At 40.3% G+C, this 19,490-nt stretch overlaps 1 protein-coding gene across 1 annotated transcript in view; it reads left to right on the top strand.

The window, feature by feature from the left end:
* The first annotated feature begins 1,460 nt into the window (after nucleotides 1-1,460).
* Nucleotides 1,461-19,490, top strand: part of HK3 (hexokinase 3) — a 28,089-nt gene continuing 10,059 nt past the window's right edge. Inside the window, exons 1-7 of the mRNA XM_026721092.2 lie at nucleotides 1,461-2,595; nucleotides 11,489-11,637; nucleotides 13,015-13,134; nucleotides 15,893-15,991; nucleotides 16,092-16,191; nucleotides 16,562-16,748; nucleotides 17,524-17,679. Coding sequence (XP_026576877.1) covers nucleotides 1,932-2,595; nucleotides 11,489-11,637; nucleotides 13,015-13,134; nucleotides 15,893-15,991; nucleotides 16,092-16,191; nucleotides 16,562-16,748; nucleotides 17,524-17,679 — 1,475 coding nt within the window. The 5' untranslated portion in view covers nucleotides 1,461-1,931. The remainder of the gene's footprint in view (nucleotides 2,596-11,488; nucleotides 11,638-13,014; nucleotides 13,135-15,892; nucleotides 15,992-16,091; nucleotides 16,192-16,561; nucleotides 16,749-17,523; nucleotides 17,680-19,490) is intronic.

Raw genomic sequence — 19,490 nt, forward strand, 5'->3', positions numbered from 1 at the left:
TCCAGATTGTTCCGGTTACATCACGAGGCAAGTTGTGTAACCTCCTGTCTACATGCAGATTCATCGTTGTCTCGAATGAGACCAATCACTGTTGTGTGATCAGCAAACTTCAGTATTTTAACAGATGGATCATTTGAGATTCAGTCATTGGTATATAGGGAGAAGTGGAGAAAGCACACAGCCTTGGGTGAGCCCTATGCTGATTGTACAGGTATCAGATGTGATTCCACCTAGCTTCACCTGCTGCTTCCTGTCTGTTAGGAAGCTTATGATCCACTTACAAGCATGTTCAGGTACCGCTAGTTGGTTTAATTTACTTAGAAGAGTGTCTGGAATGATGGTATTGAATGCTGAACTGAAGTCTACAAAGAGGACCCTTGCATAGGTATTTGGAGATTCAACACTACAAGGTTGTTGCATGCTGCTTCAGCTTTACTCCTTAGCCCGCCCCTCTCCCAAATGTGCAGCAGGGATTATAAATTACATTAGGGGGATGGCTGTAAATCCCTTTCTCTAGCTCTACATAACTATTCTGAATGAACTACACTATAGTTCTCCTGGGAAACATTTTCAAAGCAGCAACTCCCCTTTTCCTTGCAAACTGAGTTTGCTGGCTGCATTCACTCCAGAATTTGTTTTACCAAAGCTAATCATCTTTCAACAAACAAAACCATTTTAATTTTACACATAGTAAATCCTCCATTAGCAAAGATGCGTTTTGTCCTGGTTATGCATTTTAGCTTAAAGAAAGATGGTAATTTCTATGGCCAGTTATCTCGGTCTCAGATGCCCATTTTAAAAATAATCCACTTTAACTTCCTTCAAGGAAGCCTGAAACATTGTTCTTCTCCCCACAACTCCCAGGCTATCGGATAAGCTGGCTGGGAGGCTCCTCTAGCATGAGGGTAATGTGAAAGGGTTATTTTTTTTAAAAAAAAATTCTTCTTCTTTCCCTTCATGAAGCCAGTCTGAATCAATCTATCTATCTATCTATCTATCTATCTATCTATCTATCTATCTATCTATCTATGATTTGATTTGATTTGTCAATTGTCTACAAGATAATAAGTATAAGTATATACATAGTTATGAATACATGAAATGGGTCCATATAAGAAAAATAAAAGAAACAATAGGACAGGGACGGTAGGCACGTTGGTGTGCTTATGCACGGCCCCTACAGACCTCTTAGGAAAAGGGTGAGGTCAATAGTAGACAGTCTAAGGTTAAAGTTTTGGGGGTTTGGGGAAGAAACTGGAGGCCTAGGAATGAGATTAAATAAAAGTACAAACCGACCACCTTCCTAACTGAACATAGGGAGGGGCGATCTGTAACCACTTTCCCCCCAAATGCGGAGTTGGAGTGGGGGCAGGGCTCAACGGGACGGAAATCCTGAGCAGAGCGTTGTAACCAGCACACACCCACGGTGGGGGGGGACGGACGACTCACGTGAGGTCAAGCAAGCCCGTTGCAGAGAAAGCGATGACCCCTCTATCCTGCGCGTAACTCTGCGGTCCCTGTTCTACGCTCCCCACCCCTCCCTCCGGCTCTTCTCTGCCGGCAGCCCGTTTCCAACCGCCTTCCAAGGATTCTCCTCTCCGCCCTTCCCCCACCCGCCTCCTTCTCCCTCGTCCCGGACTCCTTCCTTCTTTCCTCCCTCCTTTTCTCCTCCTTTTCCCCCACCCGCAACTCAGCTCCTGCTTTTGCCCTTCCTCCCCTTTCCTCACGGACCTCACCCCCCCTCCAACAGCCAGCTGCCGTGTCGCCCCTCTTAGCCACCTTTCCCCCCTCTTGCACCGGATGCCTCCTTCGGCTTGACCTGCTTCTCTCCTTTGCCCCGCCAGGCTTTCTTCGGCGGCCTGCGCTTCTCTGCGCTCCCCTTGCACATCTCGGTGACTGGGCGGGCCGGGGTGGGGGGGGGGGTTCTTGCCATGGCTGAGCAGGGCTTCGGTCGCAAGTCTGAGCGGGGCAGCCGTGGCTCGGCTGGGCCAGAAAGCCCTGCCTCTGCCAGGGGCTCTTCTAAGGTTTCCTTTTTCCTGAAAAGTACCTCGGATTCAAAGCCAGTTTCCGAGAGCTCGCACAAGTTCTCCCTGATGTTAAACGCCTCCCCGGACTCGAACACCTTATTTGCTTTTAGCAAGTCGGGGGCTGATGCCTCTGACATAAACCTGCTTGACCGGGCAGAGAAAGGCTCTTTATCTTTTCCCAGCCAGGATTCTACTGCCACCACCTCCCTTCTTTCTTTTTCATTACTGCACTCCAGCTTGCCACGCTCCTCCAGAGATGAGCCAATGCTTAACGAAAGAGGAGCTTTAAGTAGCTCCTTTGTGTCCATTACCAAAGCAACCACACCGGCAGTCCCAGAAGCCAGGCCTGCTCATAGGTTAATACCGCATCGGCCTCCTTCTAAAATTTCCTCTATCCCTGAACAAATCAAGAAACATATCCTGCCCTTTTATGTCACCTTGGAACAGCTCAAATCTGTGAAGGACTTAATGGGGGCAGCCTTGGAAAAGGGCCTCAAGCAGAAGGACAAAACAATCAGTTACTTACCTATGTTGCCAAGTTACGTTTCTGCTTTGCCCGATGGTAGCGGTAAGCATACTCTGCAATTTCATAGATTATGGATTTCCATTTTAACCCAAGGTCATCAGTACGGTGTCCGTTGAGAAACTTTATTTCTTCTTTTTTTTTAAATACTTTTTTTGAAAATGATACACAGATGTAAAATGTTCTCACATGAGATCTCGCAAGGAGTGGATTTGAGTGTTATATTACTATTTATTATTTTGCACGGATACGTATACATACCCCAGTATGTGAAATTGCGCAATGGTATAGCCGCCTCATAATTTGCTCCCAACATCCTGCCAGATAGTATTCATCGCTACTACCAATAGGAGGGCAATTATTGAATAGGTATGGTTAAGGCCCTGGGAAGAAAGTTAGATATTGCAAGTTTTCATTCTGCCTTAAGGATGGAAGCCATCTGAGGGACAGCCAGTTCCTCTCAGATCAATCCACCTTACAGGATTATTCTGCGGAAATAGGAGGAGCACTGCAAACATTACCTTGATTTGCGCAGAAATGAGTGAGGAATAAATAAGCCTGATGTATAGGTAAGAGACAATGTTTGCCTCGATGTTCTTGCTGGAATTCTAACATCTAACGTTGTATCCACATAAGTGGGAAATGCAACATAATTCCATTTCCCAAACGGTATTTTTCCCTGCTTGGAGTTGTGGGGAGAATATGAATTAAGACAATGAGATTATTATTATTTTATCTAGTATTTGTTGAGCCTGCTGCATACCACTTATTCTCTAAGGCTGTAGGCAGATTGCAAAATCAACATAATAAAAAAAAAATCTCCCCCCCCCGCTCCAAATTCACATAAAAATAAAAAGATCAAAAATGATGGTCCCGGAATGCCCAGATCTGCTAACCTGTGCTTTAACTGCAGTTAGCGATGGTTACTGACAAGTAGCTGGGCAACAATTCCTAGGGTGAGGATAAAGATCTTGGTCTGTGCTCTGTGTTCTTGGGCTTGTCCATAATAGGCAGAGGGTTCATTAATATAGTACAGTTATGCAGAATACAGTTTGGAAAAATTCTGCCACCTCAACATGATTCTTGTTGAGGATAGCTCTCCAGTACTATAGAGAAGCAGTTTCTCAATGACTTCAAGTTGAAAATGCATATGATTATCACAAAAGCAAAATTTGCACTAGAAACTCTTCAATGTGTGAAGCACTGTGGTAAGATTAGATTCCAAGGCTTTATTTATTTGTTTGTCATTTGTCTAAATTGTACCCAGAAACAAATGGGCAAACAATAAAATTCCTGAATATTGGTATTATATAATCATACCAGGTTGTCTTATCTAAATGTGGGTTGTACTTTCATAAGTTGCAGTTTATGGCGGTCATCAAAAATGATCCATGTAGAATATACCACAGGTAATTCATCCACGAGGTGACAAGGAGATGGGAGACTATACCCAGTACCTTCTACTTCAGGAACATTTGCAATTGATATACAGGTAGTCTCAATTTACAACCGTTCGTTTAATGATCATTCAAACAAAGTTACAACAGCACTGAAAAAGGTGACTTATGACTATTTTTCAGTTACAACCTTTTGCAGCATGCCCATCAGGTGATCAAAATTCAGATGCTTGGCAACTGGTTCATATTTATGCCCGTTGCCTGTTTTCACCTTTTGCGACCTTCTCACAGGCAAAATCAATAGGGAAGCCAGGATTTTTTTTTTAATGCTTTGGCCTGAATTGAAAATGTTCCAGATAATCTGTATATTCCAGTCTTCTTTGCAGTCAATCGTTGTCAGCCCTTGAAGGTAGCTTAGTTTAGGAATCCTAGGTCCTGCAAAGTTATAGTAACACAATCTTGCAAGTCTCAATGTGCTTCCTCCTCCCTCCCTTTATGAGAATTAGAGAGGGGATTGCCTCGGACAATTTATTCAGTTTACATTCCTGCTGGAGGCTCTTTCATCTGTTGCCTTGGTAGGGGCTTTTCCTTCTATCCCTCAAGGTCATGCACTCTGTCCTTTACATCACCTCCCCCACTAGCCCAGCCCTCCTCCCTCTTGTTCTTAAAGAAAACCAAGTGGCTATGAGTACAAAATGCAGGTGTGCTGCTCCTCTCCTCTGTTGGCCCCTTCTCAAGGTCCCTCAACAAATCTTATAATTCATTTGTACTCTGAGAGTTCCTTTCTGCTGGGCTGCCTACTCTTTATGTTCCTGTTCTGGAAGAAGCTGCCTCTGCCTTCTGCTCAGTCCTGCATCCCTGATGTATATGAAGTTGGAACTTCTCTGTTCTCTGCTTGTGCACTTGACACTCTGCTTGTGGCCCCTTCCAACCCATAAAAGTCAAACTTTTGCTTATTTGGGGTTTCCCCGGTCTTTTGCAAAAGTAGTAGTTCTTGTGGGTGAGGTTTTTCTGGCTGTCAATTGATGAGTGCACCGATCGTGGAACATGCACATCTGAGGCTGTCTTTCATAATCTCTCTGAATTTTGATAGCTTTTCCACTGAATCGGGTATTCTAAACATTTCCTTTATGTCTAGAGTCCAGTATAATATCAAGTTAATATTCTTCTTCCCCCTCTAGCAACATGAAGGAAGGTGGATTTGTCCTTGTGTGTCTCTTTTAGAAGCAGATCCCGATACCTATAGAATACAGGATGAACCTTCCTTGATGTTGGCAATTGCAAATGGAAGCTGGGTTTATTTGTTTAATCACTGGGAAGGGACCAATGAACTTTGAGTCAAATTTCTTTGAATATCAGGCAGACGGCAAAAGTTTTGTGGAAAACCATATCAAATCCCCTTCAGCAGTTCTGGCCTCCCTCCTGCTTGTGTACATTCTATTTGTATGATGTCTTTACCAGCTCTAGTTGTCCCTTTAAAGCCACTGGGCCACTTGCCTCTCTCGTAAAAATAAATCTGAGCACACTGGAACTAATGATTCATTAGGTACGGAGGAAAACACATGAATGTGGTAACTGAAAGTTTCCTGCAAAAGGAACATTCTGATGGAGGGATATATTGGATTGCTGTTGGCAAATTCTTCAGGAGGCATCGTTTCAGGCCAATTGTCCTATTGCTAGGAGATGTAGCTTTTAAAATATTGCCACAATAATTGGATAATTTTCTCAAAGTCACCATTAGAATCTGGATGATATGAGAATGACAAATTATTTTTAATATTTAAAAAGGGGGAAAACATCTTCCAAAATATGGATGTAAATGTGTGCCATGGTCCAAAATGTCATGATTGGCCAATACTGTGTATCTAAAAACATTTTAAATTAAAGAACAAGAGCCGGGCTGTTTCCTGAGCTGTTGGGAGATTCCTGCAAGGGATTAAATGGGCCAGTTTTGTGAATAAATCCACTACTACCACACGCTGGTATCCCTGTATTGGGGGTAGATCATAATAAAATCCAGTGATATTGACTTCTAGGGCCATGGACCTCTGGAGGTTACAGCAAACCAGGTGGATTTCCAGGAACAGGTTTTGTTTTATGATAGACATGACAACATGACATCTAATCCCTTATCCTTGAGCACCAGAAATCTCAAATATCCTGTCCCCCCCCCGCCGCCTCCTCCCCCCCTGCCTTGCCTATTCTATTATCATGGCAGAGTTAGAGGTCTCTTAAAGAAAGGGAATGTATAAGCAACAATTGTATAACAGCTGCCCCAGTGGTGAGAGTCAAAAACATTTTACTACTGGTTCTGTGGGCGTGGCTTAGTGGGCATAGCAGGGAAAGGATCCTGTAAAATCTCCAGTCAGAGGTGGTATTTGCTGGTTCTCTGAACCACTCAAAATTTCCACTATCGATTCTCCAGAACTGATCAGAACCTGCTGAATACCACTTCTGAGCTGTCCTTTCCTCTCTTATGAAGGGTGACAAATTGCCATGTTGAGGTCCCTGGAGATAATCCATCTGAAACCTGATATAAACTTCATGCTGCTTCTGTGCTGTAATCTGTTCTGAAATAATCCACCTGTCTCCTTGCTCCCCGGTCTTTCATAGGATCTGACTTTGGGTGCGACTCCAAATTGCTTGGTTGCAGTATGTTATTTGGAATTGAGTATATTGGGTGGAAGGGATGCGGTGGCTCAGTGGCTAAGACCCTGAGCTTGTCAATCAGAAAGGTTGGCAGTTCAGCAGTTGGAATCTGTAGCACCACATAACGGAGTTACTTGTCCCAGCTTCTGCCAACCTAGCACTTTGAAAGCATGTAAAAATGCAAGTAGAATAATAGGGACCACTTTGGTGGGAAGGTAATAGTGTTCTGTGCTGGCCACATGACCACGGAGACATCTTCGGACAGCGCTGGCTCTTCAGCTCTGTAACAGCGATGAGCACCGCCCCCTACAGCTGGAAACAACTAGCACGGATGTGGGAGGGGAACCTTTACCTTATATAGAGTAGATTGTACTCAGACTTACATGAGATGGGATCTGGAACCTTGTTCTATGAGCTAGGAATGTTAGAAATACAAAGTCAAAACAGAACGATAAAGTGTTCCCACCTGATTTGTTGAGTAGTGAAGAATTGTACCTCCCACAGACCTAAATTCTTATGGTTTGTACAGTGGAAATGGCAGCCTCTTCCAGGAAATGCTTTTGTTATTGGAAAGCAGTTTTCATTATAAATAACTGCAAATAGAAATATCGTAGTTGCTTCCCACAGGGAGAAGCAACCTTGAGTGATAGGCATCTGGCAGGAGATCTGTCTTTTTCTTCTTTCTCTGTCTGGAGGAAAATGGTTCTTATAGGCAAATTTGAAGCTTTGGTGTGTATTAAAATGAGTGGAGTTTAGGTGTTTGAGTAGTGGCTGAGAATCAAAGAGTTCTCTTAACTTTCGAAGTGCTTTTATTCTGGACCATAACAATCAATTAACTTTTGAGGGCTGAGACAGTGGTTTTATATGGTCAGCAAAATTGGGTATGAACTTCCAGTATAAAGTAGCAAAGGTCAGAAAATGTTACACATCTTTCACATCTTTCCATAAACAGTTCACATTGTGGTGTAAATGTCAGGAATTGGTCTTGATGTCCAAATTTCCTAAGAAGCCCCATTGGTTTTGCTGCAGGCTATTGTGCTGCTTTTGTACAATTGTTGTGTTAGCTGCATCGTGGTATTTTGTAAATGGTTTAAATTCATTTGCTGCTGGTTTGCAGCAAAGTTACAATGAGATGTTTGGCAGATAGCAGTATGTCCTGCTATCTCCAGCAGCCGAAGTGAGATCTTCTGCCTCTCTAGAAAGTAGGAGACTGGCAAGATTAATGTTAGCCCTTCCAAATAGATCAGTTTATGCATCCAATATCATGTAGGTCAGTACTATTTTTACTACAAAGAATCCTGCAAGCCTGAATGGGCTTCCCCTACTTCATGAGAATTGTGGAGAGCTTGCCTGAAACTGTTATTCATGTTACATTTCTGGGCAGGTGTCAGGACTCTTTTATTTGACTGTTTTCTTGGTATAGCAATTCTTCTTGTCTCTCAGGCCATCTCATCTCCTTACAATGACCACTTTCTCCATACCTTCCATAAAAGGGCAGATTCAGACTGAACAATAGTTGTCTAATATAGCTTGGTTCAGGTTAGCTTCTTAGAATAGGTTACCCAATGCCCTTTTCAGGGACACTGATGTTTCATCCTCCCACAAAGTATTCACAACTGTTCAGACAAATTTTAATCTTCTCACAGGTGGCACAACCAAGTCAGGCTGGGCAGGATTCAACAAACCCCCTAAAGCGCCCAGCAACCACCGGGCCGCGGACCAGTACCGGTCCGTGGAACATTTCCTACCGGGCCGCTGGTTTGCTGGGCGCCGCCATCTTGTTTGACAAGAAAGTGCTTCTGGGTGAGCTTTTCTGGTTGGAAAGCGGTGTTTGGGTCCTGAAGGAATCCTTGCGCCTTAGTTTCATTGAACTGGGGGACTTCAAATGAAACTAAGGCGCGAGGATTCTTTCAGCACCCAAGGCAAGGCGAGCCGAGTGACGGTCCCGAAGCCGTCCCGAAGCGAAGCCCATCGACAAAGGTACAAAGGAGGAGTTGAAGGTGGCGGGGAGAAGCAGGGGACGGCTGGCTGGCCGGTTGCTCGGCTTGCCTTGCCTTGTCATGCGTGCTAATGCCAGTACCGGGCCGCGGATCATTTTGTGATGGCGGTACCGGGCCGTGGCACAAAAAAGGTTGGGGACCACTGCCCTAAAGGACTCTGGATTACCTAATGATCTACAAGTCATATTGTTTCTAAGTAACCCTGCTAGGCTTAACCATTGACACCTCTTTAGATTCTGTATACCTTTGTGACTGAATGAAGGCAAACTGCTTTGTTAGTAACTCGCAGGGGCCCATCGATGGTTCTTCCAAAGCATTCTTCCCTAAAAGGCTTTAGGTTACCATAAAAGAGCTGCTGGAGGTGGTGAAGGTTGTTGAATAAGGACAGAGAAATAGTTCTGTTTTGCTGACCTCTTCACACAGCAAAGTCCCAAATCTGAGTTTAATTTGCTTGTTTTCTTCCACTAGTGATGCTCTAAATTAGTGGTTCCCAAAGTGGGCGGTACTGCCCCTGGGGGTGGTGGGATGCCTTAGGGGGGTGCTAAGAGGCAAGGGGGCTGGCAGGGGGGGTGCTAGGAGGCAGCAGGGGGGCGTTCGAGGCGCTGGCCCTTCAGGTTCACTCATTGACTGTAGCACTGCTTCAGAGCCGGCAATGAAGAAGTGGTGGCACGTTATCTGCCGCCGTGTCCGCGTTCAACGCACCATCCCCCTGCCACCTCTTAGTGTCCCCAAGGGGCCTGGCAGAGGGGCGCTAAGAGGTGGCAGGGGGGCGTTTGAGGGGCCAGCCAGCCCTGCAGGTTCACTCATTGAGGCACTGGCTCCAGAGCGGTGTCTCTCTCCCTCTCTCTCTCTCACACACAGGCAGGGGTGGGATTTAGACTCCTGATCTAAAGCTGTCAAAACTCCAAAAACTGGTTAAGCAGCTCTGGGGAGGCCAGTCATAAATTAGAACACTTGCTAAACAACTGGTCATTAAGTGAGGACCACTTGTATTTGGTTTGCCAGTCACCTGGCCATGCCCATGCAGTCACATGACCAGCAAGCCACGCCCACCCAGTCAAGTGACCAGCAAACCACACCGTCAAATTAGGCCACATCCACAGAAATTTGAATCCCACCCCTGGGTGGGGGGCACTGAGGATGAGTTTGTAGCACCAAGGGGGCGGTGGACCGAAAATGTTTGGGAACCACTGCTCTAAATATCTCTTCTGATGTTTTGTTTTGGAGTACTTCTAAAAATTAAAGGGCTCACCAGGACTAGTATATAGGAAGAAGTCACTTGGGAGAAATCTTGTTGAGAGTTTTTGTTATCTCCATATTCCAAAGACCAACTAGACTTCCCACATAACCATATACTATCCTACTACCTAAGTGCTATCTAGAAACAAGCTAAACCTATCAGGTTGCTTGGGCAGAGCATTCTAACAGCTCCCAACTTCCTACAGTGGTTTGTGGCATTTAGCATAGTTGTCAGAAAGTGAGAGGTGATTGGCCTCAAATTTGCAATCTTGAATCCTGTTTCACACGAGATTTCCCTCAGCCTTCCCTTCTTTTCTCTCCCTCTTTACCTTCCCTTCTTTTCTCTCCCTCTTCTGCCACCTCTCTTTGCTTTTCAGGAAGCACATGATAAACAATCTATCTACTGAACGTGCACAGATTTGAATAACTGTTTCTTTGCTTCCGTATTTCTGCCATAATTTTTTTTAGAAAGTAGAGAAAATAAAGCCTTACCTATCCTCCAGATCCCTGTGGAAAGCAAAATTTAAGATACCCTTGTCTCCCGTTCTTTTCACAACTTGTCATCTCTCTAATCAATCTTAGAAGCAGGTATCATCAGAAAACATTGTTTTATTTTACTCTCTTTACATTCACATTTTTTGCAGGAAACTTCCAGGTCTGACTTTCCCTGTTTTTATAACTATCATCCATTGTTGTTAACATTTCAGAAGAAAAGTGTATTACCCAACTTTGCACCACATTCTACCTGACAGCACACTGAAATTTTGTTGAAAAAACTATCTTGAAATAATATGGGGAAATTTTCAAGGTATACTAGAATAAGCTTGTCTGTTTACTTTTAAGATATAATGTCTATGTAGATCCACTGTTAGATGCTCCATAACTTCAGTTGCATCTAGCAACATAATCTAACATTTTAGTGTGTATGTGTATGCAGTGCTGGCTTATGCCTCTGCAGTAGCAGAGACAGACAGCATAATTGGTTTCCAAACACTTTTTAACCATCATAGAAAGTAAAACGTTGGGTATAATAAACACATTTCTATATCTTCATTGCAGGAGGAAATCCATGTAAGTCTATGGTGGCAAACAAAAAAGTAGAAATATGGAAGCACATTATTTTGACTACACATTGTATTAAAGATTAAGTTTTCATGAGCTGAGATGCAACTCATGAAAGTTAATATTTTTTAATAAAATGTTGTAGTTACAAAGGGTCTACCAGATTCCTGATTCATTCTTCCTCTTAACTATATCCAATTTTATCATGTTTTAATGTGATAAATTAATGGAACGGGCATGTAAGTTTTCGTTATTGTGCTGTTCTAATTTTATGGCAAGTGTTGAAAAAATGGTGATCTCTGTTATTTTTGATAGGTTGTCATTTGTGATAGACATTCTGGGTATGAGTAATGTTTGAGTAATGAGTAATGAGTAATGTTTCCTTTCCCAGTGGGAAATAATCTATCATTGCTTACTCATTACTGTCTTTGGACTTAAAATTGTGCATTGATTTGTAAATAAATAAACAAATAAAACATCACAAAACATCCTCTTTCAACTGGAAATTGAAAGCTGTTGTATGGTAACCATAGAAGGACTGAAACACAGTCTTGATAACTAAACTCCTGGATGCTTACATGTCTTTTTCAGAGAGAGGGGATTTTCTGGGACTAGAGTTGAGTTTTAATCAGGTGAAAGTCTTGCTGTTACAACTGACGGATAATGTTGATGAACCAATGGTGGTGAAAAAAAAGAATTTCTTATTTCCTGAGAAGATCTTGAGTGGCAATGGACTGCAGGTATGGTTCTATATGTCTGAATACGTCAGTTTGTCTAATCCATTAATTCCATTTCAGCTCATCTAATCCATATTTACTTGTTATTATGATTTTATTGCTATTCTGCAGTCTTCATTTTTTCCTCTTTCGTACCATAATTAAAAGTTATTTTATTGATTTTCTAACTTTTTTTTTAACTTTTTCCCATTTTTCTTAGCTACTTTCATTTTGCTCTTCTTTGTTTTCTTGGAACTTCTGCTATATTCTTGGAAATACTTTGATTTTAGGAAGTAGAAGGGAACTCAGAGGAATTGAAGGTGAATAGTTGGAATTCCTATTACTCCAACTATGAATAGTATGATCCACTTGTTCCCACCGTGCAATGCTGCAAAATATGCTACCTTTTACCTATATTTCTTCTGGTGCAGCAGTTGAAGTTATTTGGCTCAGTTGAAAAAAAATCTGCAAGAACTTGTTGGAGAAAGCACTAATCTTGGTCAGCACAGCTCCTACATATGGAAAGAGGCTGCTGTGCCTTTTATTTTGGGGATAATCTGTGTCCTACAAGATCTTTAGCCACTTGAAAAATTTCTTTTTCATTTGAGCACATTTAATTTTTAATATACTATAAATATATAATCCTTATATTTCCAGAGATAATAAAAATATAAGAAAATAATATTTCCTGCATGTTTTTTTAATGTTAGTGGCTTTCCCTCCACGTGTTCCTTTTTTCAGTATGTTTTATTTACACTTGCTCAAGTTCTCCTGTATATTAACAGAGGTTATCCATAGGTTACAAAATTGGACAGTGAGAAGGTTAATTCCTTCCTTCTTGATTTAATTTCTAACCAACCTTAGACAGATGTCTAAGTTTTTCCTCTTGCAAAGCATATATATGCACGCATGTTACATAAATTTTAAAAAGTGAAATAAATATCCTGTAGTATATCATTTAAAAAAAAACGGATTGTTCATTCACAGATTTCCTAAAATCTTATCTAATTTGGAAGTATGTTTATTTTCTCTTACATTTTAGCATGCTTGGCTTTTTCAGAGAAATTAGAGCCAGAGATCTGAACAAAGATAAGGGTATTGTAGTGATACAGTTTCAATAGGGAGATAGGTTCAAATGCCCATTCAATCATGAAGCTCATAGACTTGAGCTAATCCCTATATCTATATTTAGACTAATTACCTATCTTGTAAAATTGTTGTGAGAATAAAATGGTTAGGAGGCACGTATAATTTGAACGATACACAGATGATAAACTAATACATTGAGGAGGAGGATTCAAGGCATGTTACCGGATTCCAGGTTCAGTTCTGGAAATTTTATTTTGACTTTAGGATGGGGGCATAGTCTGTCTACTTAAAATGTTCTTCTTGTTCTTTCAGGTTTTTGAATTCATGGCTCAATGCCTGACCACATTTTTGGGTGGACTTAACTTAAACAAGAAATATTTCCCACTGGGTTTCTCCTTCCCCTTCTCTTGTGATCATACTGCAGTGAACCAGGTGAATAATTGGTTGACAATAGTAAACTATCTGAAAGACTGGAAACTGTGTTTCTTAGATTGCCATTTTCTGAATGGGAAGAACAAAGAAGTAGAAATAAGATTTGACCATGACTACTGCCATACAACACTGCCTGGCAAGGAATAGCTGTAAAGAGATTTCTACATTAATGTTTTATATAGTGTCATATAGCATCACCCTGTCATTGTTGTGGCAATATAAAGCCTGTCTTCATTAGTGATATATCGCCATAGCAATAGTTGCATGCTCTAAAAGATGCTATAAATCATTGGAGTGAAAAATGCCTTGCTTAAAAGGACTGGGAATAGAGCTAACCTAGTTTGAGGCAAAGTAAGGAAGCAGTATCAGGTAATAAGAAAAAATTAGGTGTCTAAGGATAGAACTACACAACTTCCCCATTGTCTTTGATGTACCTTGCTATCCTTGAATATGATGGGGAACACCTATTGCAAGTTTGAAATAAGATTCAAATATCTTAATTTGAAGACATTCCAGTTGGAGTAATACTTTTTTTTAGAAACAGAATTGATAGGACCCTCAGAGGCCATTTAATCCAGTTGCCTCCTTAGTGCAGGACCTGCTAAAATGTTTTGGGCAGATAGCTGTTCAGTCTTCAGTGAAGGCCTTTAATGAAAGGGAACATAGCACTTCATGATGCAATCTATTGCATTTATTGATAGCTCTTACCATTCAGAAATTCTTTGTAGTGTCTAATCCAAATCTACTTCACTGTAATTTCAATCCACTGGTTTTGTTCCTGCTCCTCTGTATGATAACTTTTAAATCACCTCTTTGTCTTCTCATATCTGAACTGCTAACTGTTCCTCATGGGCTTGATTTCCAGTCCTGTTACCATCTTGGTAGCATTTCTCTGAATTCACTCAGGGTTATCAATATTTTATTTGGACTTCAGTGCCTAGAACTAGAACAATATTCCAAGTGGAACTAAAAAGGCAGATGAAGTTTGGACACTTTCTTATGATATGGATTCCCTACTCCTGCTAAAGCATCAAAAATGATACTTACTTTTTTAGTAGCTTCATTACATTTTTGTTCATGTTAGAACATTTGGAGCTTTTTCACATGTATTAGCAAACTAGTTCTCCTTTATCCCATGTTTGCAGATTTTGTGTTTTTCTTCCCTAGGTGCAAGATTTACACCTCTCCCTGTTAAATTTCAGGGAGTTCAATATTTATTCAGCCAAGTGTTCAAGCCTGTCTAGATCTTTTTGAATCTTCTGTTTCTCTCCCATAATATTATCCACTGTTCCTAGTTTTTGCAGCCTCTGCAAGTCTGATCATCATCCCCTCACCTTTTACACTTATTAAGGTTACTAATAAAAAAAAAAGTGGGACTAATTCAAGCTGACGTCTTTTAATTGTTGCAATCCTATATAAGTGATCACAGTCATGCTGTTTAGTAATCTGTTCCAGGATCCTGCCCTGCACAAATGTCAAGCTGATAGATCTGTAATTTTCCAGATCTTCCTTCCTATTATGGAAAAAAGAAGGGATAGTCTATGGTCTCTCCTTCAGGATTCTGGGGTCCCTAGCAGGTCTCCATTTCCTAAAGGTTAGCTAATAGTTTTGTGATAAACTCCACTAGTTCTTTCAGTACTCTTGATTGTAATTTGATGCTTTAGTTCAGGGGTGTCAAACTCATGTCGTCACAGCAGTGTCATGTGACATATCAGGACTTTTTAAACAAATTTGCTAAACAGGGCGTGGCTGTGGCCAGCACATGATGCATCCAACCTGCAGGCCAGGACCTTGACAGCCCTGCTTTAGTTCATTTAAATTAGCTGGAGTTATTTTAAACCCTCTTGTCTGTCCTATGATGCAGCTCCTCCTATTAGGGCACAGTTATGGCCAGTTAAGGCTTGTTTCTTTTCTGAGAAAAGATATATTTTTCATATTATTTCCTTGCCATTACCAATTCTCTTTGCAACAAGTCTATATCATCTTTGCTTTTGCTTTTTTTCTGATACACCAGAAAACTATATTTTGCTGTTTTGAGCACTTCTTACAAACTTCAAGTAATTTTAAGTTTTACTTCTTAAAAGAAAGAAATATCTACAATTTCTGGCCTTATGTCTTTGGTTATATACCATTTCCTTAAAAATAGATTCCTTAATATTTTTCTTCTCCACATTCACTTACAATATCCTCCACTTTTTATGGTGAGTTTGTTCTCCTGAATATGTTGTAATTTTTCAGGTTATGTTCCAATTGAGGGTCACCTCAATGAAATTTGCTGGTGTTTATATTATCTGTCTCTATTAGGCTTCTCTGTTCACTTCTCATATTCTGTGTTTTAGTGTAGGAGAGATTGTGAGTGATAGTCTCACTATTTTTAAATCTACCCTCCTCTCTCATGCTCCTTCCTTTATTTCTTGTCTTGTTGACCCCATTTTTTTCTGGTATATTTCATTCCCAGCTTTTGTTACCCTCTCTCTTTTGCTCTAGATTAATACCCTCTGATAAGATTAGTATGGTACCCACCAAACATGATTTCCCCATCTTTTAAAGATGTAGCCCTTCTCTTTTCAGAAAACATTCATTCTTACATTAGATCAGGAAGCAAATCATCCTAGATTAGCCTTAAGTAAGAGACTTTTATTTACAGTTTACCACTCTACATATCATGTTCTGAAAAAGAGTGCTTGTAGGTAATATCTTAGTCTTATAGTGGCTATGCATACATTGAAGAAAATTCCCTCTCTGTTTTTTCCCTTAGTGTAAACTGATCAGATGGACAAAGGATTTCCGGTGGCCAGGTGTGGAGGGGAAAGATGTGATCAAATTGCTCCAAACTGCTATCAATGAGAATTGCAAGGTTAGAGTAGTAACTGGGTCAATGGCAGTAAAAACAGAGGTTTGTGTAAGACAGAGCAAGGGAGCCACTTTGATCTTTCTCTTACTTTTAACTACTCTAGAATTACCAAATAGAGGTCCTTGCTGTTGTGAATGACACTCTGGGAGATTTGATGAGCTGTTCTTCTACTGTCAGGCCATGTCAAATAGGAGTAATGATAGGTAAGATATTATTGCTGATCAACTCCAAGGATCATACATGCCACACTTTAGGGTTTATTTTTTTGTGCCCAGGTGTTAAATATATATGTCATACTGAAAGCTTCTTAACTGAATATTAGACAATATCCATAAAGATATTAAGGAAAACCAGAAAAGTTTTGCATTTCCTCAAAATGGTGAACACTAGACATTGTCTAAGATAAAGCAATATCATCACAGATGTGTTCACTATCTTAAATAGTTTAGCAATTTCAAAGATCTAGAAGGGTGGTAGATAGTTTCATTTAACTTTCAAGTCTTGTGCTTAGTGCTTTATTGTGATTATTTTCTTTGCATTGTGCTTCTCCCCTGTTGTTTCTTTTCCTGGTAGATGCTGGCACTAACTGTTGTTATATGGAAGATACAGACTGCATACCAGGAAGCACACAGGAACCTAGGGGACATATGTACATAAACACAGAATGGGGGTCCTTTGGGAATAATGGAGAATTGAATGAGGAAGTAACAGAGTTTGACTTGCTGGTAGATAAAGAATCCATGGATCAAGGAAAATGCAGGTGAGTCACAGTAAAGGAAATGAAGGCAACATTATGATTATGAAGCATTAACCTATATTGCCACAGAGAAGAATCAGTGAGTCAATGGATTGAGTCATTTGTGCATTCCAATAAAAAAATCAGAGTTGTTGCTTCAAATTCCATTCTTGAAGCCCCAAAGATTACAGATTGCATTTATAACAAATAAATTTCATGCAATACCAAACAAATTCAAGTCTATGTAATATTTTTATTAGATTCAATCAAAACACAGAAACTCTTCATCTGGTAAAATATTGCAAAAAGAGACAGAGGGAAAAAGCAAAAAAGCAAAAAAAAGAGGCTGTTAATGTAATCCCTGAATTCAGTGGCTCAGAGCTTGAATCAATAGCAAACCACTTCAATCCACACTTGTTTCTACTAAGTTAAAATATTATTATGTATATTTGCCTTGCTTTATCCCATCTTATCTATACTTCCATTTGCTTTTTTCTGGATTTCCAATTTAACATATCTAGAGAAACCTGCCCTGGAACTAGGATCCTAAAATTACAAATCTATAGTTGGTTCCAGGATTGTAAGTAAATCCAATAATTCTGATTCCATGTATTACACCCATTTGTTAGTGTGAGATAAACTTGTTTGGTCTTTTATAGCACCAGATATTAATAAGACATTGCCAAGCTGTTTTGTGAATTGTGTATAATTTACCTGCTAGCTACCCAGGATGGATGTTTCACTGCTTCCACCCAAATTTCTTCTTTGGGCAATGATTTTCCTGTGTTATTGCTGCCAGGTTTGAGAAGATGACCAGTTCCTATTATGTGCGTGAGATTGTCCGAATTATTTTGGCTAATCTGTCTGGGAATGCTGAATTATTCAATGGTGTTCTGACTCCCACATTATTAATCAAGGGGAAGCTGACACTGCAAGACGTTGTGGAGGTCACAGAGTAAGCTAATCTTATGATATGAGATTTTTCTTCTTACACTAAAAATAATAGTAGAATGAGATTTGGGATGATTTATTAGTTTAATCTTAGTCCTACACATGGCAATCAGGAGGAGTAAGCCTTTTAAATTTCACTTGTGGCTCATGTTTTAAAAAATATATTAACTTGTTCATTTGAGTATCTGCAGAGTGCACAGATATATTGTTTATGGCATCTCAGATAGGATAACTGCTAGAATAAAATATCCTTATAGAAGAAGGTAGCAAAGAAATGGGATTTTAGAGGTCATATAAGGCAGGGCTTGCCAACCTTTTGGACCTCAGGGACCACCAAACTCCCAGGGACCACTAACCGGTTCTGTGGGCTAATTTGTGGGCATTGCTTGGTGGTCATGTGACTGCTGGGCATGGCTTGTATGTAAATATTATAAATATTTATTTTTTTATAAAAAAGAGCAACTTTTACCCAAAATCAGGCAGGCAGATTGAGTTGCTCACAGAATTATTCAGTAATCTATCTGTCATCAGCTAGCTCAGTCTCTCAAATTTGCTTGCCATGAGTCTGCACTGAATAACAGAACCTTCAATCCTAAGGGAGGTTTGACTGTGCTTAAAAGCAGAGCCGAAGATCTAAAGACTAGCTAGAAAGCAAGAAATCCAATCATTTCCTGCTTCCTAGCTAATCTAAATCTCCTGGCACAGCAGAAAAGAAGATGGTCGGAAAAAGGAAAAATAGCAATTTTAGCAGGCAAGTTTGCCGGGTAAGGAGTGAGTGGGCGGGGAGCGTTCCTGTAGGCCATGTGGACGACACAGCCTTGTGTTTCTGCAGAGCCTGGATTGCTTTGGGGGGAGGTGCTCGGGAAGTGAGATTTCTCTGCGTCCCACCAAAATTTTCTCACGGCCCACCAGTGGGCTGTGGTCCACCAGTTGGCAAACACTGATATAAGGTATGTAACATTCTGAAAAACATATACACACAAAAACCGCCAGAGCATTATTTTATGGGGTATCAATTATGTATGAAATATTTGTGTGTCTTTACTAGCGCAACACATCATATACAAGCCAAGATATAAAGCTATTTTAGAAGTGTGATACACTTGATAAACTAATCTGTATAATCACTGTTGCAAATCATTGAAGATGATAAATGGTAATTAATAAAAATAAAATAAAAAATGGTTTTCACTGACATTAGGTAATTTCTTTTAAAACAGGCATCATTTGAAATACAGTATTTCAATTGATATTACATTTATTTAATATAGTATTAAAATGTATGTGGGTTTTGGCACAATTTATAAACGAGTTTAATTATACTTTTCTTACCTAGAGAGTGGTTTTATGTAAGACATGTAAGACGTGAAAGAAAGAAGTCACATGTTAGGAGAGTTAGCAATTTCAAATTTGTTATTACTGAGCAGACTATTTCACAAACTCTCTTTCTGTCATTTCTTTTTCCTTCTTTTGCAGAAATTCCATCTGCTTTTCCTGTAATGGTGCTTTAGGACAGCTTGTATGCTAAAATTGACCATTGTTAAGGTTAACTAGATAATTTTTTATCAAGATGTGCATTTCTTCTTCCAAGGCCATTTAAGAGGTTAGCTGGTTAGTATTTAGTGTAGACTAAACATTAAACCATGATTAAGGAATCCCAAAGGTGCTATTTCAAGAGGCATCTGGAATTTATGGTTTTTCTTTGAAGACGTTTCACTTCTCTTCCAAGGAGCTTCTTCAGTTCCTTTTCACTTCTTGGATGAGAAGTGAAACGTCTTCAAAGAAAAACCAGAAAGTCCAGTTGCCTCTTGAAAA

Source organism: Pseudonaja textilis, chromosome 2, assembly GCF_049901715.1.
Source record: "Pseudonaja textilis isolate UNSWEBS1 chromosome 2, rPseTex1.2, whole genome shotgun sequence".
Classification (NCBI taxonomy): Eukaryota; Metazoa; Chordata; class Lepidosauria; order Squamata; family Elapidae; genus Pseudonaja; species Pseudonaja textilis.